The sequence below is a fragment of the Ailuropoda melanoleuca genome, chromosome 18 (genome assembly GCF_002007445.2).
Source record: "Ailuropoda melanoleuca isolate Jingjing chromosome 18, ASM200744v2, whole genome shotgun sequence".
Taxonomy (NCBI): domain Eukaryota; kingdom Metazoa; phylum Chordata; class Mammalia; order Carnivora; family Ursidae; genus Ailuropoda; species Ailuropoda melanoleuca.
The window spans coordinates 32,245,312-32,272,124 of record NC_048235.1 but is presented as its reverse complement, the minus strand read 5'-3'; the positions used below and the strand labels follow the sequence as shown (position 1 = coordinate 32,272,124).

The window sequence follows — 26,813 nt, the reverse complement described above, 5'->3', positions numbered from 1 at the left end:
CTGCTGACAGAATTAACAACTTCCTTTTCTTTGCAAGTTCTTAAGCTTATACACACATCAGTAATTGAACATATTACACTGCATTGGGATATATCTGACTACATTTTTTTTCTGCCTTACTAGACCGCATGATCCTTAAGCCCAATGACTGTATTTCAGTCATCTCTGTGTTAGTAATGCTTCGCATAGGGACCAGCACAGACTGAATTATCAATACTTGTTAAACTGAACTGACCTGAATTCTAATTTAAAACTGAAATCTGAAAGCAGCTACTCCCCCAAGGCTGTTTCCCAGAGTGTTCTAAAATACTGAGATGTTTCCGTTTTGAATGCAGACAGAACTTCCAGATCATTTTAGGCCTTGGATGGAAATTGCCAGTGAACTCCCTCATTTGATTGAGAGTCACCAGCTTCAAGCTCGAGTGAACAAGGTATACCTTTTTTATTCTTCTCTTTAAGTTCTTTTTTTCTCTTTAAGTTCTTCTCACCATCCTATTTTCATTCCGACACCACATTTCTTTCTCAGCATTATGGAAGTGGGTCAATGGACCCAGGGACACCAATTATGCTATTGAGATTACCAAGAAAGTTAACTCACCTTTCCCAAAGAGTGGAATGATTTTTTCCTCATATTATACGCATTTCCCTAAAATTTTCAAAGCCTGCACAAAACAACTTCTGGAACATATTAAGCACTGAACAAATATTTGTTTACAGAAGGAAGGCTGTCTGGTTGGGAATTATAGGTAAGCTGATGGATACGACCTAGCTGGAGAAGGGTAGGCATTGAAATTCTCAGTGTCTTCCTTGCATACCACATGGTTAGTGTTCCTGTCCTTTTATTTTACCATCAGGGTCTCATAGAATAGTTGAGCCAAGAGAATTGCTGAGTTATAAAGTTGGGTTGGTAAGTTCTGCAGAAATAATTGATAAGAGGAAAAATATTTTCCAAGAATGAGTAAGAAACAGTAAAACTTCTTGGTCCCGGGGGGGGGGAACTCAGTATCCCAAAGTAATAATAAGAAGATGTAACAAGAAAACATGGACTTTTAATCAGGAAAACCTGAGTTTGAATCTTGTTTTTATCACATAGTAGCTAACCAACTTGTAAACAAATTATTTCACCCCTGTAATTCTGCCTCCTTATTTACAGAAGGAGAGAAGTTCTGGTCTCATAGAGTTGTTGTAAGGACTAAATGACTTCCTTAGTCCCTGCCATTCAACAGTGTTCAATATGTTTTTATACTTCCCTCTAGTTTCTTCTCCATGGGCTTTAATCCCACCAATTTGGAGTGCCATGAGGTTTCAGAGATACAAGAAAGGTTTTCCATTCTGCCAAATTCTCCATCATGGACTTAAACATATTTAATACCTGTAAATACTAATGGATTTCAAAGTACTTACTAGATTCCTGCTAAGTGCAGACACAAGATTGGAAATCCTGTAAGAGATGCAAGAGACTGTCTTCAGTGTTTATGAAGATGGCAAACTAAACCTAAGTTATTTTCCTGTTGCATAAAGTCTCATTAAGATGACCGAAGAAATACAAAATGAAGAAGAAAAATAAGAAAATATCTTTAAGTGCAGGAAAACAAGAGAAAGTATCAAAGGTGGATAAAACTTTAAGAATGTTTATTTCATATTAAGCAAATTATATCAGAGTCTATGGTACCCACGCAAAGCATTCAACCAAAGCAAATTCAACTATAGCCTCCTTCTCCCATCTCAGAGTAGCAGGGCATAGAAGCAAAGTGGGGTCAGGAAAAGTTTGTAGAAGGACAGATTAAGTTTCAATTTGTGAACTACACAGTTCTCTGCACAGGCTTTCATTAGGCTTTATTTGACTAAACTATCACGAGTGAAGTGAAGGACTCACTGAACTGGTGCTCCTCATATGTTAAATATCAGTGAGAAAAGGCCAGGAATGTACAGCTAACTTCTGGCTACTGAAAACGTGGAAGTTGGGTAAAGAGTTTAGTATAGTTGTAAAAATAATCCCCTGACACTTCTACTGGGTTGAATAGTGTCTCTACAGAAATTGTCCACTTGGAACCTAGGACTGTGACCTTACTTGGAAATAGGGTCTTTGCAGATATAATCAAGGTTAATGAGGTCATACTGTATTAGGGTGCACTCTAAACCAATATGACCAGTGTCCTTATAAGAAAAAGGAAATGTGGACACAGACTCACATATACACAGGGAAGAACACCATGTGAAGATAGAGGCAGAGATAGGAGAGATGCATTGTCTACAAGCCAAAGTGTGCCAAGAGCTGCTGGTAATCACCAGAAAGAAACTGGGAAGGGAACATGGAACGGATTGTCTCTCAGAAACTCCAGAAGGAACCAACCTTATAAACAGCTTAATTTCAGACTTCTATAGCCCAGAATTGTGAGAGAATACAGTTCTACTGTTTTAAGCTTCTGAGTTGGTGTTCCTTTGTTGAGGTGCACTAGGAAACTATTACAACACTCGTGGCCAGTCTCTACATTTCTAATTAGTTATAAAACATCTAACTACATGAAACCACTTTTAAGACTTCACTGGGGCACCTGACAGGCTCAGTCAGTAGAGTATATAACTCTTCATCTTGGGGTTGTAGTTTCGAGACCCACAATGGGTATAGTGATTACTTAAAAAAAAAATCCTAAAAAAAAAAAATAGACTTCACCAGCACAGGCTAAGACTGAATCAATTGAAAATCAGTCATGGAAAGCAAATATTATGGCTTCCAGGACCATACATGGAGCTACAGACCAAAAAATTGTACTCTTGAGTCCTTTACTTGGCACAGACAACACAATCATTGGATTTACATTTTTGATCTTAAAGTACCTCAGGCCAGTCACCTTGCTCTTAGAAAGTTCCAGGAAACCTATCTGTATTTTGGTAAAAAGCAAACAAAACTTGTTTCTTGGTTTAGGTACACTCATCCTATTCCAGAAAGAGTCCCCTTTCTCCACTCCACTGCCACGAAACACGACAGGCAACTGACTTGCTCCCAGGAAGCTACATAAGAGGAGACCCAGCAGCACTGTGGAAACACGATTAAGGGATGCTGTAGTAGCCATTAGTTCTGATAGAACCAACCACCGTTCCTGAACACAAGTGGATAACACCAAACTACCATGTAATATGAAATAGAAGGAATAAGTCAAAACGCAGTAGGAAGGGACTAGACATTCACAACTAATGGCTCTGATGAAATCAGATTCTAATTAATGAGATCAAGTTCTAATTAATGTCTCCAGTGTATTTACTTCATAAAAATAAGTGAAGTTGTCCATAAAAAGAACTATTGGGGGAGCAAAGAAATAAACAAGCAAAAAACTCAATATAAACTCAAATAAATCAGAGAAACATTGATTATAGAAAAAGGACACACTCTTTATAACGTATAAAGCAAAAATGAAAAAAACGCCAACTCTCAGAAAGATAAAGTATATGCAAAGGAGAAATGGATGACCCAATTTCTACCAACTAGACTTCCTAAAGCAGCAGGTAGGAGGAGGAAACGCAAAGCTTCAAGCATAGAAGAACAAAGTTTTTCAGATCTTATGAAAGATTTGAGTACTTTATCAGAAAGACAATGGGGGTGGGGGGCACACACAGATATCCTTGTGAAAATTCAAATTTTTTAGAACAAGAAGAAAACTTTGGAAGTTTTAATCAGGAAACAATAAAAAACAAAACCAGGTTACTTATGGAGTAACAGGATTATTTATAATAATAAGTATTAAGAGACAATTTAACACCTCTTTGAACAAATTAAAATTAAAAAAGAAAATTCAGCATAATCAAGTGCTGATGAGGATATGTAGCAAAAGAGACACTCATTCATTTTGCCAGTGGGGATGCAAAAAATAGTACAGCTACTTTGGAAGACAGTTTGGCAGATTCTTATGAAGTTGAATATAGACTTTTCATATGACCCAGCAATCACTTTCCTAAATATTTACCCAAGTCAACTGGAAATTTATGTGTGTGGAAAAGCTTCTATGTAACTGTTTATAGCAGCTTTATTCATAATTCCTCAAACTGGGAATAACCAGCTCGTCTCTCAACAGAATAGTGAAACTGAGTACGTGGACTGAATGTTTTTATTGCCCCCAAACATAGATGTTGAATTCTTAATCCCCAATGTGATGGTATTAAAAGGTGGGGCTTTGAGGGGGTGAGTTAGTCAGGGTTCTCCGGAGAAACAGAAGCAATAGGACATAGACAGACATAGAGAAAAAGATTTATTAGGAGGGATGGGCCCACATGACTGTAGAGGCTGCAACCTGCCTGTTAGGGGCCTAGGAAACCTGAGGGCCAAGGTGGCCAACAGTGTAAATCCCAGCCTGAGTCCGAAGGTCCGAGCACCGAGAGCACCGATGTTCCAAGCCAGTAGAAGATGGCTGTCTCAGCGCAAACAGAAAATTCATCCTTCCTTCACTTTTTGGTTTTATCCAGGCTCTAATGGAATGGATGATGCCCACCCAAGTCACTGAGCACAATCTTCTTTATTTAGCCTACTGTTCAAATGCTATTCTCTTCCAAAAACACTCCCTCAGAGACACATCCAGAAATAATGTTTCAACAGTTATCTGGGCATCCCTCAGCCTGGTCAAGTCGACAAATGAAATTGACCAACACAGAATGTAACTAGGTCGGAAGCGTGGAAACTTCATAAAGAGGATTACTGTGTGCTTATAAAAGTGGACTCATAAATAACCATTGTTAGAATTTTCAAGCTGCTTCCTGTTGACACGCAACATCTCAGCAGCCGGCCCCACCCCACCCCGCCCCCCACACACACGCAAGCACGCGAGCCTAGAGCACATTGCATTGCATTTGCGATTCTGTCCCAGCCAATTTTTGGGAGGAAAAAACACGCAGCTGCTCTGGCAGACAGACACGGAAAGGCTGCCCTCTAGCGGAAGACAGAGGGAGGATTCTGCCCCGGAGGCTGAGGCGCGAGCTGCCGGGAGGGAGCCTGGGCGAGAGAAGCCGCGGGTCTGAGGCTGCTGTGCGGTGCCTGGAGCTTGAAACGATACACAAGACGTCCGCCACCACCTTTTGTGGCACTTTCGGACCCCAGAGAGGGGAAGCTCTGGATCAGGCTGTGTCTGGCGCTGGGGCAGCCGTGGGAGGAAGGAGGAGAGCAGAGGTGGGGAGGGGGCGTGCCCGGAAGCTGGCGCTCCTTGTTGGCGTCAACCAAGTCCGGCCGAAAGGGAGAAAGCGGCCATGGTTTAAGCGGGGCTGTCGCTAAGTAAGTTCTGTGCAGGGTGTGGTTTTGTGAGGACACCATCTGTAAACTTCCAAGTGACACATTCCCAGAGGAAAAGGGCATGGGGAGGTGAAAACACCCGGCCAGGGTCACTGGAAGTGTTCAAAGAAGGACTGCACAACCCTGGACCCAGTTCCGCTAATGCGCCCTAGGGATTTGGTCAAATTCCCAATTCCACTGGGCCGCCATTTACTTCAGAGAGAGTCAAGGGAGAGAGCAAGGCCGCAGCGCAGGCTTGTTACCGCGCCAACCAAGCCGAGGCGCCTTGGTGGGTAGGGCTGGTTCTCTCTGTGAAGTAAACGACCCCGGTTTGGGGAATTCGTTCTTCGAGAACACTCTAACCAACCTGTCAGTTCTGTGGAGGCGACCAGTGGCTGGCACAGCCATGGGGGCCGTTTGGGAGCTTGGATGGAGTGATTCAGTGTTGCCCGACCATGGTGCCTGGAATCCCTCCATACTGCGGTATCTTCGGATCAGGGGGAGGATGGGTGGGCACGGAGGCGCTTCGTTCCTCCACTCAAATATAACCTGTTCCTTACACACGAAGAACCCTGCAAGTCAGAGAACCCCTGTGCCCATCCTCACCCCTGCCGCTGATTACGTGTGGGTATTGTCGTGAACAGATGCCCCTCCTGAACTGCCGGTTCCTCAGGGGTTACAGGGAACAGCGCCTCGCCCACCTGGTTCTGAGCGTGATGACCATGGGCTACGTGTGGCAGAGAGGAGAGAACCAGCCCCAGGAGGTAAGGGATGGAGAGATGTCCGCCTTGTCTGGGGCAGGTCTGCTGCTCCTGGAGTATGCTCCCTGCTTGGCCTCTCACTGTTTTTCTGGAAGATAAGTCCTCTCTTGTTTTCTCTGGCTCTCCGTTGAAGGAAGGGCAAGTGGCCCATTTCAATAAAAGAATTTTTTTCCTTAAGAAGCTTTTTTTTTTTTTTTAACTTGTAGCCATTTCTCCCTTTCATTAGCTTTCGCATCTGTTTCCTTTCCGGCAGTCATGCCTCATGATGCATTTGAAGGCAAGAGCTGAGGTCTTATAACTTAATGATAGCTTACCTTTTACGGCATTTTGTCTGCCTCTGCACATACATTATCTCTTGATTTTCACGATCCCATAAGTAAAACTCCACTGTGCCCATTTTACAGACAGCTGAGGACTGCAGAAGGTAAAGTCCTTTTCTGAGGTCAGAGAGCAAGTGAGTGTAAAATGGAAGGCCGTGCTCAGACCTTTTGATTCACCAATGTAAACTTCTTTCCCTAGAGGCACTCATGGACATTAACAAGATTGATTTTAATTTTTAATACTACTTTCTTTCTACTGATTATTGGTCTCTTAGTAATTTATTTCAATCTCTTCTGAATCTTGACTTAATGTTTTATGATTTCATCCTGAACCTTGTGACGAAGTCTCTGAGTTCCACCAACGGGGCGTAAAAAGCACTACTCCCTTTCATTTTGCAGAACTGTGCCTTTTCCAGGAATCGGAGTTAGCATTGTTCGAGTACTTCATGCTCACTGGGCAGCCCCAGCCTATTTGGTTTGCTTGATTGATCCTGGCCCTTTCCTTCCAAGTAAACAGGGAAACTCCCTAAGAGAAAAGGTAGGGAGGCTGAGAAGGGACAGAGGAGGAGGTAAGAGCTACTTCAGAGTTTTTAAATGTCAGTACATCTTATTTTTAAAAAATTGTGTGTCTGATAAAAGGAAGTTTGAAATCTAGGCGCACTGCAGAACATCCCACGGGGTTCCCCTCCCCCTTGTGTTCAAACCCTAATCCTAGATCCGGGGAAGGGGTAGAGAAGGCTGACAGGACAGGGAGTCTCTAACTTTGAGGTGCATACTTCCAGAGAAACGGGGAGCCCCTGTTCACGGCCTCAGATCATCTGTGACCTTCTCTGCATCTCATCTCATAACTTTTCACTAAAATATGCACCTCCCTTCCACACTGCCCTCCTCTTTCCCTGATTCCCAAGGAAAGCTAAACTTAAGTTTGAATTTTAAGACTCTTTAAAGTTCTTCATTGTTTTCTACCTAAAAAACAGTTCTGTCCCAAGTCTAATCTAAAAATCTAAGGGAGAGGGGCGCCTGGGTGGCGCAGTCCTTAAGCGTCTGCCTTTGGCTCAGGGCATGATCCCAGCATTCTGGGATTGAGCCCCACATCAGGCTCCTCTGCTGAGAGCCTGCTTCTTCCTCCCCCACTCCCCCTGCTTGTGTTCCCTCTCTCGCTGGCTGTCTCTGTCAAATAAATAAATAAAATCTTTAAAAAAAATAAAATAAAAAAATGAAAACCTAAGGGAGAGCAAAGGCAGAAGTGGGGCTCCTTTAATAGGTACTTTTATCTTAGGGGGAAATAAAAGTGGAAGAGGAAGATAGGGAGAATGAGAATGTTCTTTTGGATCTAAGCTAATTTAGCCTTGTCCGCAGATAAGAGACCTCCTTGGTCCCCCATAGATCTGAATGGTTTTTCTGGACTTGTGGGCAGATAAGTCTCTTTGGAGTGGTCCTCAGATAACTTAGGGGTTGAAAGGGAACTGTCTTCAGGTGACTTACGTGAAGCTATTATTGGGTTTGACTTACGAAGTGATGGACAGAGTTGGCTGCCACACAGGATGAAGTGTTCTATCCTCCCCATTCCTCCTCCCGACTGACAGATAAACACACACACGTACATGTGTCTATACATAGACACACGTGTATACGTGCTTGCGGTCTTATACACACAGATATATCAACATATTTAGGTAGTTGTCTCTGTCTGTAGATAAGTAAATAGATACAGAGATAGAGATTTTTTCCCACTATTCATCAACCCAGTCCCCAGTTTATGTTCAAACATTTGGTGATGCCCTTCTTTGCAGTCAATTTTCAGAGATTATATTGTACTATATCTGTATGTATGTGCTCCAGCTTTGTAATATTCATATATATTTCAGCTTGTACTTATAAACAATATATCCACTAGATTGTAAACAGAAAAAAATATGAGAGTAAGGTGTGTGTTTACGGATCACTCAGATAATACCAGTTTTAATGCTTCAGGTCATTTCTCTACCACATGATTGCTGGAGTAGAGGGCAACCATGATTGCTTCCTCTGCTGCATTATTTCTAGAATATACTAATTGTATAGTCTATCATATCATATTGTGGTCGCATGTATCCGGATTTGTCTCTTGTTGTATATTCTATAGTATCGTAATTGCATATATCTGGATTTATATCTAAAAGGTTCTGCCAAGAAATCTTGCCATTCCCCTCGTCGAAGTCTCCAGGAGCTTGGGACTCCCTCCTATCCTGGTCCATTCAGACCTGGTGCTGACAAACTGGACCCCTAGGAATCCAGAGAGGTAAGATGGGGAGTGAGTGCTTGGATGTGAACAGACTGAAACTGAGTCCTATGACTTTTACTCTCCCTACAATAAAGGCCCTGGCTTTTTCAGCGAACTTGCGATCGGAGATGTTCATATTTATTGTCTGCTTTACGGTTGCAAAGAAGGATGAACCTGAACACAAGTTCAAAATCGCAGTTCCCAGCAGCTTCACTCTGAATACATTGGTACAGGCTACACTTTCTTGTTTGCTTCTATATCCGATCTGAATTTCTCAACTCGACCTTCAAGCTCCTGCATAATTAGACTTCACTCAAATTATCTCCTGTTCCCTAACATGCCCTCCATTCATGTCAAATTAGGACCAAAGACTTCAGTAAGTGATCATGATATAGCGATCATAAATGAATGATTATGGGTGAATTAAGCGGAGAGCTCTAGATAAGCTGGATTGAGAGTTGGATGAATGATGCTGTTTCTTCTACCTAGCTGGCATCAATCCACTGAAAGTTGGGCTTGGAATGTAGGCAGGCATTAGTCTAAAGAAAAATAATGTGAGTTTTTAACAATAGAGTGGGTGGAAGAGAGGAAGTATTTAATTTCCCTTTGAAATTTATTATCACAGCTGGATTTATTTCAGGCTGTAGATTCAAGAGATAGTGCTTTGTGACTTAATAAAATAGCTAAAGGGACATTTAGGTTAGATGTGAGGAGGAACTTCCTCAGCATGAGGTTTGTGGGTAACCACGGGATTTCAGAGGAGATGATGGGAATCTGTTCTAGAGGATTAAACACTTAACAAACAATGTAACTTTCCGGACTAATTTGTGTGCCCCTTGGAAGAAGAGAGGCCATCTCATCTCTCTAAAGAGCTCTGAGCCCTGGGAGGATACATTTTATTAATGTAATAAATAATGTAATACATTATTAATAATGATCTTTGACCAATTCTACTTTCATAACAAAATTGATGACCAATATTCTCATAAAAAGCTGTTGAATCTGGCTCAGAGTTTTGACAGAAAAAAAAATAATAACTGTATGTGTAGAAATGATTCTGATCCGGGTGCCTGGGTGGCTCAGTTGATTAAGTGTCTGCCTTCAGCTCAGGTCATGATCCCGGGGTCCTGGGATCAAGTCCCATATTGGCCTCCCTGCTCCGTGGGGAGCCTGCTTCTCCCTCTGTCCCTCCCTCCTGCTTGTGCACGCTCTCTCTCTCTAACAAATAAATAAATAAAATCTTTAAAATAAAAAGAAAAATAAACCTCATGCAAGCAAGTTTATTACCCCATTTAAAAAAATTAAATTCAGACTTATACAAAAAAAAAAAAATCAGGAAGCAGCTTGGTGAGGGGGTGAAACTTGACCTAAGGTATGTGCTAAAGGTGAGTAAGAGCAGAAGAGTTAGAACAGAAATGTGGGTTTGTGGCAATTACAAACATATGAAAAGAAGAAGATAATTTATGATGCTGGCCACAAGCTAAATGTTCTGGGGCTCGTGTGTGAGTTAAGATTCAGCTCACTCTGCCACACCGTGGCTTGCAGGAGAGGAAAACTCCCTTCTTCCCTTCTAGGTTCACTGGCTGTTCTGATGGTTAAATGGACATCAGAGAGATTAATAAGAGAAAAACAAATTTAATTTTGTGCATATGGAGCCCGTAAAAATATGAGACTCCAACAAGTGACCAAACAAGCAGCTTCTCTACCTTTTAGAGAAGACAGCAATACATTCGGGAAGGATTGACAAGACAAAGGGGTTTGGACTTGGGGTGGCAAATTCGTGAAGTAACAAAGTGTGTTTATGCAGGCTTCTCTGCCAGAAATTCCCTATTGCAGGTGATAAGGACACTTTCCATTCTCCTAGTGCAGGAGGGTACCTTTCATGTAGCAGATTTATTTCCTGCTTTCAGGGGAACAAAGGAGGTCAGAGTGTCCTTCTTGTACCAGCTCTTTCTTAAGTAATGTTAGTTCAAATAATCAATGTGCCAAAGCGATGCATTTTACGGTGGCATATTCTGCTCACAGTGTAGTCACTACCTGTGAAATCCAAAGTGTGCATGGGTGTGCGTGCACTGCAGGTGCATTTGCACACAGATGTGCGTGCCTGTGTATGTGTGAGCACAAAAGGCATACCCGGCTTACAAACTCATTTGTTCTTTTATTCTTTTTTTCTCTTTGTGGTTGTCAATACTGAAGACCCCTGGAAATCGGGTAAGTTCTCAGAAGTCCTTCACTCACTTTAGAATCCATACAAACTCAAAGCTTACAAATAAACAAAAAAGAAAGCACACTAATTTTTATGTATGGTATATAAACTACCTAAAAATGCCTGAATGACTAGAAGGACAGTTGCCAAAAATTAGCAGTCCAAAAGTTAACAGTGGTGCCTCTGCTTTGTAAGAATTAGAAGATTAATTTTCTTTACTATGTTTTCCAATCTGTGCATAATGAAACAAAGTGCAATGTAAAGAAAGAAAGAGAAAGAAAAAAGAAAGAAAGAGAAAGAAAAAGAAAGAAAAAGAAAGAAAGAAAGAAAGAAAAGAAAGAACAAACTCTACCAATTTTCTAATTCTCTGTGATTTTTTGAAGTCTGGTGATCTAAAAAAGATCCCTGGTCTCACCATAACGTCTGTGAATGGCCAAATTGCAGGCAGTGGCTGTTCCAGCCACAGAATGCCTTTGAAAGGTCTTGTTTTACATGGACTGGCACTCGTGGGGCACGTCTGGTCCAGACATCCTCAGTCCCCTCTTTCCCCAGAGAGCAAAATTAGCCTCTGAATGAGGCTCATGAGCAGGTTCAGTATAAAAGCTGTAGCTCAGCAGATAGAGGGTGGAAGGGTAAAGACACCACTTTCCATGCTAGTCTGACTCCGCCGGCACAGGGGAGTGGCTGACTTATTTTTCTTCTGTGTTTGGTTTTCATCTCCTATCATGCTTAGGATGTTAGAGGCAGAAGTGATTTATGGAGGGAAGTGTTCGGTTTTATAGACTGGATCGACATCTGGGACATTTGAATCTGCATGATGGCTGGTCATTTAAAATTGATCCCTGCATCAAAGTCTTCCTGCTGTCGTTCTACAGTAATACAGCACTTGGGGAAAAAGGTCACTGATTAGAAAGAGCCCTAGTCTGGGTTATGAGATATTCCTGCCCTGGTCCTGTGACTAATCCATCAGCTGCGTGACTCAGGGAAACCATTGTGCTTCTCTGGGCCTTGGTTTCATGTCTAAAATAGGAGCATGGAATTAGCTGTTGCCGGTAGTCACTGCAGCCCCGGGACTCTCTGCTCCTGACAGGAATGGTATGATGGGTCTGAGATGGGCCCTGTGGAGAATCAGCAGTGCCTGCCCACGTATGCTTCAGTTGATGCACTGGGGTGACAGGCAGGGACCGTCAGAGACACGCTAGACTTTGGAAGTCTTCAGGTCCCGGGATGTGGACTGGAGTAGATCTGCTCTCTCTTTTGTTTTTGAACGTGTCTGGAGGCACATCCTTTTCCCCAGGGCTATCAGAGGGGGTATCTCTCAGAGACCTCTTGCTCTCATGGTTGTCTGACTCTGAGGTGGCCTGGGGTGTGCCTCACGGTGTCCAAACCTTACTAACCATGTGGTCATTTCCTTTCCAAGGAACTTGGACATCATTGTCTCATTTCCTGGGGGAGAGAGCCTGCGTGGCTTTATACTGGTGACTGTTTTGGTGGAGAAAGCAGCAGTACCTGGGATTAAGGTATTTTCTTCACAGAACTTTTTTTTTTTTTTCCTAAATGAGGAATTAGCGTGAGCTTGACTTGCCACCAAGTCCCTTTCCCTGTGGTGAACTAATCAGTATAGATGACCACAGGCCTTGTCCTAGTTGGTTCGTGTCTGAAAAAAGAGGTCTGAGTTCTAGCCCACAGAGATACCTCCCATTCCTCAACAACCATTGGATGACCCTTTGTCCATTCAATAGACAAGCCTAGTTCTAAGCAATGAATGTCTGGGGGAAAAAGACAGACACAGTTCTGTCCTCCACAGAAACTCACCATCCAGTGGAGGAAGATGGACTGATGTATATGGTAACAAGAAAAAAAAAAAGATAGTGTTTCATGAAAAGACATCTAAAACCTAATCCAGACTTGCAGGGTCAGGCAAAGGGAAATGAGAGCTGGAGTTAAAATCCAATTAGTATGGGGTAGGAATTGAGGGTTGGGATTGGTATTCCTGGTCCAGAGAACTGTAATGCAAAGCCTCAGAGGACAATAATCATTGAGATACCCTAGCCTTGGGGGGTTGCAAACCCGAACTTCTTCAGGGGTCAGGCGGGTAACAGGAAGGTCAGGTATGAGTGGCAGGTGATCACCTAGAGATTTTATGCCTTGCCTAAAGATATTTAAGTGGATTTTTGTCTTTCCTCACTTGCTGCCTTCACTGGTAAGCATACTTTGAATGCTTACCGTGTCCTCAGTAGAGTGACCAGATTGTGGTACAACTATTTTAGCACTCCTCTTTCCCTCTCAAAAGTGAAACTATATGGTTACTCTACTTCTCATTCCTGTGTTTTTAGTTCATTGAAAGATACAGAGTAAAGTATTGATCTTCCACATATAGCTTACCTAAGGTGGAGACTGCCAGAGACAAGGAAGGCTTCCTGGTGGAGGGGGCTTTGAAGGTAAGGGATCCACAGAATCTGATTTTATATACAACAGAGCTCAGGAGAGAGGGTGCCCCAATTCAAGATCACAGAAGGACCAAGCAGAAGTAGAAATAATCATGTGAGACAAATCCAGAAGAAGGAACAAAATTGATGGTGTTATGCCCTTGAGAGTTACAAGAAGTAGCAACCAATGGGAAGGATCCAGAAAGACTTAACTAGGGCTCTGTCTGGGAGGTGCCCAGAAAGATTCCGGCTCTCAGGAAGACCTCAGCACATCTAGTTCAGGAATGCCCCCAGGGAGTGCAGCAGTCAGAGTGGTGCCCTTCCTCTAGATTCTCACCGCTCTGCTGCTCACTCCCTCTCAATGGACTGAATGTCAGTGAATTGAGTGAATGGATCTCCTCTTCAGGCACTTGTTCAGGCGGTGAATGCCATCTTGCAGTGCAGCCAGAACTCCCTGCTCCAAGCCCTGCAACGACTGAAACTCTCCATTCAGGATATCACCAGAACCTTAGGACAAATGCATGGTATGCGGCTCCTGAAGAGTGAGGGCTCTGCTTGGGACAAAAGGGCCTGGAGGTTTGGCAATGTCCACAAGATGGCAATGGTGCATTAGCTTTATTTTAAGACAACCAGTTGTACTCCTGGAAAATGATTTCTCAGTTTGCAGGGATTTTCTTGTGGGTTTATTCTTCTTTATATTCTCTTGTGATTCGGTGGCTGCTGCTTCTCGTTGGCCACATATCTCTTTGCATGTTGAGGTCTTGCATGAAACTGGGGAGGGAGGGGAGGAGCACGCACTGGTTGTACATGCCTCTGTCTAGCAATGCTAGGTTACGCAGGGCAGAATTATGGTATGAGGGAGTTTGTGCTCACACTCTTGAAAGCCTCTTTGATTCTTTGTTCTCAAGTGGGACCTGAGATGACTGACCTTGGTTGGCTTTGAGCCTTATCTGAAGGCCCTTCCAGTACTCTCCTCTGTGGCTACTTTAGGGATGAGTTATCATAGGCGTGGCCGGTTAAGTGGCCCGCCCTCCCTGTGATTGATTACCTCTTATTCTGATGACCCCAGCTCTTTAACTTCCTCTATCAGAAGAATCTAGAGAATGGAACTAGTGTGTGTTTGAGGAAGGTGTGGGAGAGTGGTGTGATCTGTTTAACAGGGGGTGAGGATCTAACTATCAGTTTCCCTGAATCTTGTTTCACTGGCAGATAGAGGGAGTCCAAGAAAGGAGAGGTTTATGGGAAACAGGACAGGAGGGAAGGAGGGGGGAGCAAAGGAGGACATAGGGTGGTGCCCAGCTTTATTGCCTTCTATTAAAGGAGTAAATTTATTTGTCATCTCAGACTCTCTGCACGAGCAGAAGTCCATCTGAAGTCATGGCGTTACGTATTATGGAAATAATACATTATTTTCAACTTCCTGTTTTACATTTCAGGTTCACATTTCCCTGAATTTTAATTTTAAAGCCCTATGGATCGCATCAGCAGATCTCCTGCCAAACAAGCACTCCAAACTGAGTGACATGGATTTGAGCCTTGCCAGGGACCCTGAGGATATCACTCAGGGTCCCAAGACCAGGGGAGGTACATTGCAGGTGCATTCAGGTCATATGAAGGAGCCAAAGTGAGTAGTCTGGAAGCTCTGAGAGGCCCTCCACCCTGTCACAGTGCCTGAGGCGGTGAGGTGGTACCGCCCCGTCCGTCACAGCCTTTCCTCCTGCTCCTTGTCAGAGGCACATCTGCAGCCCCCGTGCTCTCTTGACTATTATCTGTAGGAGGTGTGATGGCCTGGGGAGGTACCAGGGCCACTTCCCTTGTTTCCCCGAAAAGGCAACTTTTCCCACACAGACATAAATCCTTTTAAAGGCTTTACCTGGGGTCACTGTGGTGAAATAGATGAACGCAAGCATCAGACTGCATTTTCCAATGGGACTCTGAGGCACCTGTGGTCTGTGTCCTCGCTTGTGAAGGTGGGGGGCTCGGGACATGCCTGTAATCAACAGCAGGCAGCAGAAGCAACACCACCTGAGCTGAAGCAGGCTAGAGAAGGTGATGCGACTGCCACCTCGTAGTCACCACGCAAAAATGTCACCCCCTCTGAGGCCCCGGTGCTGTGAGTGAGGGGTCGGGCCGTACAGGGAGGCCATACGCAGATGCTCCATTTGGCACCTGACGCGGGAGCAAACGAGCCCTTGGTATGATTCTAGGTTCCCACCTTCAGATCATCCTCAGTCTTCAGTCTTCCCACCTGAGGACCCAAACACTGAAGCAGAAGAAAGCCTTCCCCTGTGTCCTGTCCAAATTTCTAACACACAGAATCCATGAGCGTAGTAAACTGGCTGTTTGATGCCGACTTCGGAGCGGTTAGTTATGCAGCCGTAGTAAACAGAGAAAAGAAATTATAAAAATAAGAAATACTAGAAACTGCAGAGTTTACACAATCATACGGATTTGTTAGTCACTGCGTCTGGTTTATCGTTAATGACTTTTTTTCTGCATCATCAACAAAGCTCAGCTGTAATTTTCCCTCTGCTTTCTCCCCACAAATGGAGCTCACCCAAAAATTCTTTCTGAGCTCAACCTTAGCAGGAGTGGTGGGCTTTACTCCCTTCATACATACCTCACTGCCAGGCTGGACAGCCTGGAAACATGCCCAAGGCAGGGGAGAAGGTACTCTTTATTTTAAGGCTGCAGTTTGTTTGCTGAGGACCCCCGTGCTATCCCTAGGCCTTCACCCAGCCCACATGTGACTTCTACCCCCCAGCCTTACATGATCCTCAGCATGGACCGGAAAATAAAGCCAGACCACTCTGTGTTCGTAGCCGGACTCTTCTTGAGGCAGAATTCCTAACCGCACCACACTGAAGACCATGCCCACCGCCCTGCATTGCTTGCCGCAAGTCAGCACTGGGCGCCTGCGGGATCTATGGCTAGGGCCCCTTTTCTTTGTGATTTGCAAAGAACTCAACCCGGTCTGAGTGTTGTGCTCTGTTGGAAGGTTAAAATATGTTCGGATTTCCAAGCAGCCAGATTACACTGGCACATCTTTTGGCATGTTTCTCAATAGCTCTTGTTTTTAGGAATTCATTTCCTCCTTAGAAAAGCTGAAGGATAAATTGCTTTCCAAAAAGCCATGGAAATTTTTACCTTGTATTTTCTTCTGTATCGACACAATTTCTAGCTTCTCCCTGACCGATTGGTAGCTGTAAGAATTTTTCCTTTAATAGTAGAGCAAGGAGTCAAAATGTTTCCTTCTAACAGTTTGGTTTGTGTTTAAGTCAGGTTTCTTAATCAGTGAATGGGTGTGAAATGGTAGTGTGAACTTCTGCCACTGCCCCCATCTGGTTGGCTCACTTAATTTTGTCTAAGGGATTTTTCTTCCTAATTTGAAAATTTATTTTTGTCTAAAACCAATTGGAAACAAAAGTGTTGTTTTCATTTTTATTTATCTTAAATTGAAACTTTAAAGTGGGGTGTAATCAGGACACTCTTAGATTTGTTGAAAGTGTTTTTGACATTTGTACAAAAGAATTTGTGATAAAGTTAGCATATCCAGGTGCTCCCCAAAGAATCACATGACAACTAAGTTTTGTTTGTAACTGATCCATTTTCATGCATTTATAATCAGCAGGAAAGACTGTCTGGATGTTGGGGCCGCTCTGTGCTTTGGGTCTGTAACCTGTAAAAACTGAATTCAGTACCCTAGATTTATGGGTAGCTGTTAGGACTTCTTTGATGAAAGTTGTTCCCCTTCCCAGCCTACCGGTATTTCTCTTAATGACTTCTGGAGCTTGAGCTCCCTGTGCTGTCTGAAGAAGGTATTACAGTCAGAACCACGTACTGGTGATAAAAACCTCTGCTAGCAATAACAGCTGTCCTTAACCTTTGAAAAAATAAAATAAAAAATAAAACCAATTGGAAAATAATTAGCACAGAATTCTTACTAAATACCACGGGATAATACGACCACATTCCTATTTCTAAAGTTTTCTCTCGTGGATTAGTTACCCACGGTAATCTGGGGATACCCTGGTCACCTGAGCCACCGTATTTGATCTTAAATCCAAATTTATTATGTCAGTGCATCAAATCTAGAAGCATGCCCACACAAAACCAGTTCTCCAAATATTGAAGAGTCCCATAAGTCTTCACAGATGTTTTCAGGCATACAAGGTAGAGTATACATTGCATGTCACACATCAAAAATATCCAGAAATCTACAATGATTATTATTGTTGCATATGGTTGAGATTCACTCAGATTTGCTTGCATATTTATAACTTTTTTTCCCCCTTCACTCCATTACACACATTTCTTTGCCACTAGGATTACCTCAGTGAGGGCCTGCTACTGGTAAATTCTCTGGTCTTCAAATTGCCCTGTGTCACTCCCATTCCTGAAGAATATTTTTGCTAGCAGCTGTATTCTTTTACATGTTGAATAGATAACTACAACATCTTTCGGTTTCCACTGTCACTCTTGAGACGTTAGATGTCAGTCCGTACTTGTTTGGGGTCAACCTACTTTTTCGCTGTCTGCTTGTGAGTTTCTCTTTATGGGTCTCTCTTTCCCGTTGTTCATTTATTAGGGGTGGGATTCCTTACACTTCTTTAATTGATACAATGCGTCGTTCTGGAAAGTCCTCATCTATTAGGTCCTCGCAGATCTCATTGCTGGTTGTCCTGTTTTCTAGTATCTATGCTTGCTTCTTTTTCCTTTTATTTATTTTTTTCCTAGGTATTGCTCATTGCCCTTGAAAGAATGTTTGTAGGCAGTCTTTTGGAACTGGGATAAAGAAATATTTGTATTCAGTTCTTCCTGGTTCTTGGAGATATTAAAATTCTGGACCATCTTGGATCAAGTTCAGCAAGTGAGGGCCCATGTATCAATTAGGCAATTAAACTTGGGCTGAAAATGTGCAAAAAAAAAAAAAAGGTCACAACTTTGCAGGGACAATTATGTTTTTGTTTTTGTTTTTGTCTTCCTCTTTTGCTCAATTCCAAGATAGCCCTGATTTTGTCTCCTAGGGCAAGCAGTGTTGGGGTGGGAGCTCTGATGCACAGTGATGTTGAGATATAGGCAGTTGGGACACCCGGATTAATATGAGCAGGGTTTCCTGTAAAATGCCTCACCATGCCTGGAACCAGGGTCCTACTCATGGCACGTACCATACAGAGAAGCCACCAAAACCAAGCCCAGGTGTACCTGGATTGGCAAATGCCTTCAGGAAAAAGTGGTTTTGCCACTCTAATTTTCTGCCTCCCTTTCTGGGGTTCCGCTTTCCCTTAAAGTTTTGCTTGGCACTTTCTTGCTGTTTCTTCAGCTCCTTGATGCCTTTAAGATGTTTGCATCTCTTATCCATCTTTTTGGATTATTTTTAGTGGAAAGATAGGTCCAAGTGAAGCAGCACTCCGTTACCCCTATTGGAAGTCTCTTTCTGGAGTGTCCAGAGCATTCCTTCCTTTCTCTCTGTTTCCATCACTTGCTCTGGACCTGGCTTTCCTCATCACTTGCAGGACTCTGCAGAGACCTTCCACATCCTGTCTCTCATCTGCCCTTTACCTCGTCTAATTCATTCTCTGCACGGAAGCTGGAAGTGCAGGCTGCATCACTCTGACTCCTGAAACTCTTCAGTTTGTCTCCTGCATGGTGCAGGAAGGTAACCTCCAGCCACATGTGGCTACTGAACACTTGAACTGTGACCAGCGTGACTGGGAAACTAAATTTTAATCGTATTTAATTTTAAACAATTGAAATTGACATTTAAAAAAGGAATCAATGTAAGATAGTTTTTTGTTAAACACAGCTTCATCACTGAAAGGTCATATTTCATTTAATTGTTGAAAATTAAGCATCCAAGTTGAAATGCAGTGTAAAATAATTTTTTAAATAATTTTATTTATTTATCTATTTGAGAGAGAGAGCAGGGGGAGGAGCAGAGGGAGATGAACAAGCAGACTCTGCACTGAGCAGGGAGCCTGATGCAGGGGTCAGTCTCACAACCCTGAGATCATGACCTGAGGTGAAACCAAGAGTCATTGACTTAACCGACTGAGCCATCCAGGTGCCCCACGTGTAAAATTTTAAGTCTGTAAGCATATACAGAAGATTTCAAAAACTTATTATAAAAAATGCATTCGTAATTTCTATATTGATTATCTTTTGAAATCAAAATATTTTGGATATTGTGGGTTAACTAAAATATAGTATTGGTATTAATTTTGCTAACTTTTTTTTTACCTTTTGAAATATGACTACTAGAAAATTTTAAATTACATATGCCTGTCACATTACATTCCTATCGCAGGCACTGCCTTATCCATTATTCTAAGGAGAAGGCCAAAATCCTTAATCCATTCTGAAAGACTCAGCATGATCTGACCCCAGAATATTTTAATTTCAATTTATCTTTATTTGACACCATGTTTCCCTTCACTTGTTCTTTCTGATACTAGCTTTTAGTTCCTGGAAAGCATTTTTGTCACGTGCACGCTATGAAGGCACACACTCATGTTGTGTCTTTCCACAATGTCAGCTTTATTCAGTACTAAAGCAAAGTTAAATCACAGTTATAAAGCAGGTTCAGGATTCCAAACTCAGTGACAGTTCCCCATGTGATTCAACTTGGCTTCTTACACAGCACGCAGAGCAGGAGAGAAGACAAACCACACAACACACAAGGTAACAGAAGGGTGCAGGAAGTGAAGAAACCAAACTCGGAGTTGGTCTGTGGGCGTGTGGTTGAGATAAGGCCTGGGTCTGGTGAGTCTTGTGAGTCAGCTCTTGGCACTTACTGCTTCTGATGTTCAAGAGCTGAAGGCTCTCGGTTCTGTTTGGAGATCACGGGGATCAATCGGGCAGCCTTCGGCAGCAGTTGCCTTTTCTAAGTGGTCAGATGAAGAGAGGTTAGGTCTGAAGAGTCTGACAGTTTGCTGCCAAAATCCTTCCCTTTTTAAAGGGGTTTAATCAGTTTTGGGTCTCTGGAGACCTCTTCTGGTTCTGCGTGTTATCAGTTCTGGGGTGTCGGCTGATGTGGGTCCTGGCGATATCTCCTAGCTGCACTACCTTAACTGCTCGCGTCTTTGCTTGACATCAGCCCCTTCTTGACGTGAGCGACTCCATTTTGTTCTCTACAACTTTCTTCAACTTCAAGGCTTGTTTATGCACTGTTCCTTCCGCTTCATTCATTCTTTCCTATTCACCCTCTGCCTGGTTCACTCTTACTTTCATAAACTTCAGATTTAAGCCCTGGGGACATCCAGGCACATATAGCTGCTTACTCCCTGTCAACAATGCTACCAAGTCTGGGAAAAGGGGAAGGGGCTAGAGCTGTCCCAGCAACAGAAGAGACAAACGAGATATCAAGGAAAAGGATGAAGGATTGGCAGAGTGTAGATATGTTCAGAGACAGAAGGAGGTGTCCAGAAAGTATATATGATTTCAAAGCTGGTTAAAAAAAAAAAATCACAATGCCTCTGGCAAAGACCTGTCACTTGGAAAATTGAATCAAGCTCTGCTTGATGGGCTGGTTGGTTTTCAGAGTAAATAGGGACACAGAGGAAGGATGATGAACTTGCTTTGAGGGATGTCATGCTTAAGGTGATGACAAGACATCCACTGGAAATATGTGGCTTTGACAGTTGGAATTACATGAAAAAGTTACAGTGTGGTGGTTGTGGGCGTCAGATGTATGGTTCAGTTACACATCTGCAGTGCTTTATTGTAGGTGTCAGAGCACTTGCTGTGTTCCTTCCCAGTGGGACCAGATGAATGTTACTAAAGTAATGTGAAAACACTACCGTAATTCGGCATCTGTGGTTTTACAGCACTGATCCAAAGCAAGGATTTTCTGGTTTTGCTTTGCATAAAGACTACTTCTCAGTATAAAATCTAAATCCCTACCCCTGAAAACTTTAAAAGCAAGTCTCCTTCAACAAAAAAATAGTGCTATGACACAAAATTATTATCAGTGTAAATGAATAAAAGCAGACATTATATTTCTCTAGAGAGTCACTTGGATTTAAAAAGAGAAGGATGCTTGACCCAAATGTTCTGTGTTTTGCTGGACACAACCACAGAAACACTGGAAGATGCCTGGCCAGGCATTGACTGGACCTGCAGTCGGCCATCCAGGCAGACGCTGTAGTCCTTGGTGGCTTTTTCCCACTCTACCAGGAAGCCACATGGAAGGAAAAGGAGGAGGTGTAACTCAGGTGTGTTCTTAGATCCTCTGTGTCATTGGCTTTTAGGAACCATCCTTCTTAGCCAGAACGGGCACATATTAGACCCAGAAGCCAGAGTGCTTACGTGGTTCTCCTATCTTACCAGCCCCGTGTTAATAGAACAGGAAGTTTTCTACTTGGTATTTTCTGAACAGTGTTCAGAGTCTGTTGCCAAAATATATTTCCTAGTATTCTGTTCTTTTTTATCATTTTTATCTCTCTTAAAATTCTCATTTTGTTTATGTGTTGTTCTCTTGATTTCATTGAATTGCCTTTCTGTATTTTCTTTTTTTTTTCATTTAAAAAAATTTAAATTCAATTAATTAACATATAATGTGTTATTGGTTTCAGGGGTACAGGTCTGTGATTCATCAGTCTTATATAACAACCAGTGCTCATTACAACACCTACCCTCCACAATATGCATCACCCAGTTACCCCGTCCCTCCACCCCCCTCCCCTCCAGCAACCTGCAGTTTTCTTTCTGTGTTTTCTTATAGTTCACCTAGCTTCCTTAAAACAGATATTTTTAATTAATTTTATCAGGCAAATCCCAGGTCTGCATTTCTTTCGGGTCAATTACCGGAAAGTTATTTTGTTCCTTTGGTGGTATCATGTTTCCTTGATTTTTTTTATGTTCCATGAAGTTTTGCATTGCTGCAAGAAGTATTTGAAGAAGTATTTACCTTCTCCAGGATTTACTGACTGGTTTCAAGAGAGAAAGACCTTCCATCAGCCCTGGGAGGGATTCCAAGGCTTTCTCAGACCTTCTATGGATACACCTGCTCCATACTCCTTGCTCCCTCTTGTGGCAGAAGTTTTAATTGTGTGTGCCTTCTCTTGATCCTGCAATGCCAGGCCCGGTGCTAGCTGCCTTTCATTTGCCTTCCCTAGGACAGTGTTCAAGGCTCCAGTTTGTGTGCTTTCTCCCAATCCCACAGAAATCAGCCAGCTTGCTGCATGAGCTCACTAATCTTCAGCAAAGGCTCACTGTTTCTGCCTTCAGGAGTGCACACAAGGAACTGGCCACAGACTGGGCGAGACCCCCGAGCACTAGGGGGGTGGGGTGATCTGCCCGTGAAGCATTCGCAGCAGCTCATGGGAGGGTTTCTGAATGGAGTCTGTGAGGTGATCAGTATGATTTGCATCCCTTTAATGCCCCCCAACAGCCCTATGTGGCATTCTCCTAGCTCTTCTCCGCACCCAGTCTCCCCAGGTGTGCAACACATCTCAGTGTTCTGGATGGGACGACAAAGGAGTGGGTCTGCTTGGCAGCATTCCAATGCAGCTGGGGAAGCCAGGCACTCACTCATATGCTCTTATTTTCCCTCATGGGAAGAATCACGGCCCGAGAAGGTCTCTCTTAGCACCAAGCTCTGCTGCCTTGTGGACAAGGTGGTGTGAGCAAAGTGAAATGTTCTTACCCTCTTCAGTGCATCCATTTCTGGATCCTTGTGCTCAGTGGTGTGCTGGAACGTCTCCACTGAATTCCCAGACTTTCACAAAGGCTCTCTTGTCTATGTGTGATTGTCTAAACCAGTGTTCTCTGTGTGGAAGACAGTGGAGACCTTTTACTCCACCATGATAATGATGTCATTCCTGCATTCTCTGATTTGAGTTAACTCTCTTCTGTGTGCGTGTGTGTGCATGCACGTGCTGATTGGTGCTTGCCATTCATGTCCCTCTTTTGTGAATGTATGTGTTTCCTTATATTTTTAATGGCCTTTTATCTTTTTGTAAGTTTTTTTGTACATCTTGGCGGTCGGCTCCTTGTTAGTTATATGTGTCGCAAATATTGTGGTTTGTCTTATGACTTTTGAAAGCAGAAACTTTTGATTTAAATATAGTCAAGGTATCTGTCATTTCTTTTGCAGAAGTCTATGTTTTAGGAGGTCTTGCCTAAGATATTGTTTCATAATCATAGGTCATAAGTATATTTTCCTGCATTTTCTTCTCAAATTGTTGTCTTTCACATTTTAGTCCTTAATTCACACAATTATTATCTATATGTAACATGACATAGGAAATAAATTCAATTTCCTTTGTTTGAATAATGCCTGGTCTGCAATATTGGCACTGTCTTCTATCAGATTTTCTGAAATGACTGGCTCTGTTTCCAGGTTCCCTAGTCTTTTTCATTGTCTGTCTTTCCCATCAGGAATATCATTTGTCTTAAGAACTATAGTTTCATAGTATTTCTCCTTTTCATCTCGCCCCTCTTTTCCAGGGGTGGCTGTACTATTTTTGATCCTTTGCTTTTCACATAAACTGCTAGAATCAGCTTTTCAAATTGCATTGAAAAAAATCTCTGTTAAAAATTTTGCTCAACATTGCATTAAATCCGTACATTAATTTGGAGAAAAATGACACGCTTCTGATATTATGTCCAGTCTTTCTGTCTTATGATTGAGGAAGTCGAGAGTCATAGAATAGCACAGAAATACAAACTAAGGTTGTTGGATAATCCCCTCCCAACAACCTTCATATTGCTGGCTGCCAGCTAAAATTTATCCAGATAGAGAACTCTTTTTTAGATACGTTTTTTCTCTTTGATGTTGATACTGAGTTTTCTTGTCCATCAGCATAGATTTCTTCTTTAATTTCTTGAATTTTCTTTAATTTCATTCAAAATAAAAGACTTAGATATCTTCCTTTTTTTATAGATACCTTATATTTTTGTTTCTAGTGAATTTGGTATCCTTTGATTTAACTCGTATTTGCTGCTGGTTTATAACATAAAATCGATATTTGACTATTAACCTTGAACCTAGTACCTTGATAAATACTCTTATTAATTCTAATAATTATTTGCAGATTATTTGTTTCCTATGTTAAAATCATGTTATTTGAGAATGATGTTTTGTTCTTTCATTTATAATACTTATAACTTTTATTTAAATATTTTTTTTCATACTCTTCTGGCCCATGTTGAATGGAAGTGCTGATCCTTGTTTTTTTTCCACATTTTAAAATACTTATTTTTAATCTTTAAATATCAAGTACAAAATGTACAATAGGCTTTCTGTGAATTTCTTCTATCAGTTCAAAAATGTTCTTCCTATTCTTAATTAGCTCATTTTTCTGTTTGTTATAATCATAAATGGATTTTTATATCTATTGACAATTTTTTACATTAAAATTATTTTATATCTATTCATCTTCCTATTTCTATGTTCCATAAATGAGTGAAACCATATGATAATTGTGTTTCTCTGCTTGAGAAACACATTTTACTTTTGTGGGTAAAGTATTACATTATTGCTGGTCATTGTTGCTTCAGCAAAAATTTGTATATAATACTTAGCATTTTTGTGGGAACAGAGCACCAGATGGGAAAGATGTAGAAACAGGGCCCAAATAAAAGTCCAGCACGTGGGACATTGTCACAGAAGAGCAGAGGGAATGTGAGATCACTCAGGAGCACTGGGAAACCCTAAGGCTAAGGGAAGATATGAGTGACCTGAGCCCATGGGGTTTCAGAGAACTTAGGGATGATGGTACAGAGATGACATTATTTGGGTCTCATAAAAAAGATGTTTTTTGGGCATTTCGTTATTTGGGTCTCATAAAAAAGATGTTTTTTGGGCATTTCGTTTTCTTTGTTTTAAGATTTTATTTATTTATTTGACACAGAGAGAGAGAGAGCACAAGCAGGGGCAGTGGGAGAGGGAGAAGCAGACTCCCCAATTGAGCAGGGAGCTGGGTGTGGGACCCTGGACCCTGGGACCGTGACTTGAGGGGAAGGCAGATGCTTAACCGACTGAGCCACCCAGGTGCTCCTGTTTTTTGGTTTTTTGTTTTTTCTCAAAGATAAACAAGGAAACACAGATAGGAATCCAGGTAAAAGAAACATGCCAGGTCACAGAGGGGCCCCATTATGCGAAGAAGAGGGAATAATCTTCAAAAGTTTATGAGAAGAGATATAGTACAAATGTGAGGACATGCTTCTTTATTTTATTTTATTTTTTTACTTTAAATATCTAATCATTTCATTTGTCAATTACACCTCAATAAATCTGGAAAACAAGAGAGAAAAAAAAACTTAATCTCCCTATATTAGAATTGCTGGTTTCTGTAAATGGCTTTTCATTTGATTGAGATCTTTTAACCACATTTTTCAATCCAGTCTCATGTTTGGAGGGAAACTTTGTTTCCTGCTCTTCATGTGTCTATGCAGTGAGACCTCCACTAGATGACGTTCTGGCCTCCCTCACCCTAGTCTCTCTAATCGGTTGGTGTTAGTCTAAACCAGTCATGCTCAGTTCTTCTCCTGTCTCATTCTTTTTTCTTCATGATCCCTGTGTTAGATGAGAGAATATGTATGGTCTTCTCCCTACTGTGCAGTAGCAGAGGACTGGCTCTTTGGTCTGTGGCTTCCTAGAGCTGACTGTTGCATTGAGGGTGTATTCAAAAACTCACTTGGCTGACCTCAGACACAATCTACAGATAACTTTATAGATATTATAAAACATTTTATCTTCATCTGTTGGAACTCTATGTCCATAGCAGTTGGTTCTAAACACAGGTGGGGAAAAAGGAGAATTGTTCATCTCCTAAAATTCCTAACAAATGAATCTCAGTGCAATTCTAGAGCTATAAGTGAAAAAAAAAAAAAAAGTCAGGCTAGGAAGGCATTAAGCAGCTTAAAGCAGAACATCTGCCAGAAAAAAATAAGGCAGTCTGGATGTCATACCAACAAACTCCTCCTCGATAAGAAGACAATGAACAATAACAATAACTTTGTTATTAAGTTATACTCCTGTCCCCTTATCTTCCCCTTTTTTTTATAATAATTTTTATTGTGTTATGTTAGTCACCATACAGTACATCCTTAGTTTTTGATGTAAAGTTCTATGATTCATTACTTGCGTATAACACCCAGTGCTCCATGCAATACGTGCCCTCCTTAATACCCATCACCAGCCTATCCCATTCCCTCACCCCCTCCCCTCTGAAGTCCTCAGTTTGTTTCTCAGAGTCCATAGTCTCTCATGCTTCATTCTTCCTTCTCTTCCCCCCCCATTATTCTTCCCTTTCTTCTCCTACCGATCTTCCTATTTCTTATGTTCCATAAATGAGTGAAACCATATGATAATTGTGTTTCTCTGCTTGACTCATTTCACTTAGCATAATCTCCTCCAGTCCCATCCATGTGGCTGCAAATGTTGTGAAATTGTTCTTTTTGATGGCTGAGTAATATTCCATTATAAAAATGGACCACATCTTCTTAATCCAGTCATCTGTTGAAAGGCATCTCGGCTCCTTCCACAATTTAGCTATTGCGGACAATGCTGCTATGAACATTGGGGTGCATATGGCCCTTCTCTTCACTACGTCTGTATCTTTGGGGTAAATACC

The 26,813-nt window shown here is 42.0% G+C and overlaps 1 protein-coding gene across 5 annotated transcripts in view; it reads left to right on the top strand.

Moving 5' to 3' along the window:
• Positions 1-26,813, top strand: part of IDO2 (indoleamine 2,3-dioxygenase 2) — a 54,309-nt gene that overhangs the window by 18,089 nt on the left and 9,407 nt on the right. Inside the window, exons 1-6 of one of the 5 annotated variants that reach the window (XM_034647661.1) lie at positions 4,853-5,257; positions 5,899-6,018; positions 8,498-8,616; positions 10,795-10,809; positions 12,225-12,324; positions 13,640-13,757. In XM_034647661.1, the coding sequence (XP_034503552.1) occupies positions 5,899-6,018; positions 8,498-8,616; positions 10,795-10,809; positions 12,225-12,324; positions 13,640-13,757 (472 nt within the window). In that variant the 5' untranslated portion in view covers positions 4,853-5,257. The other 4 variants (XM_034647662.1, XM_034647663.1, XM_034647660.1 and 1 more) reach the window with 4 other exon arrangements.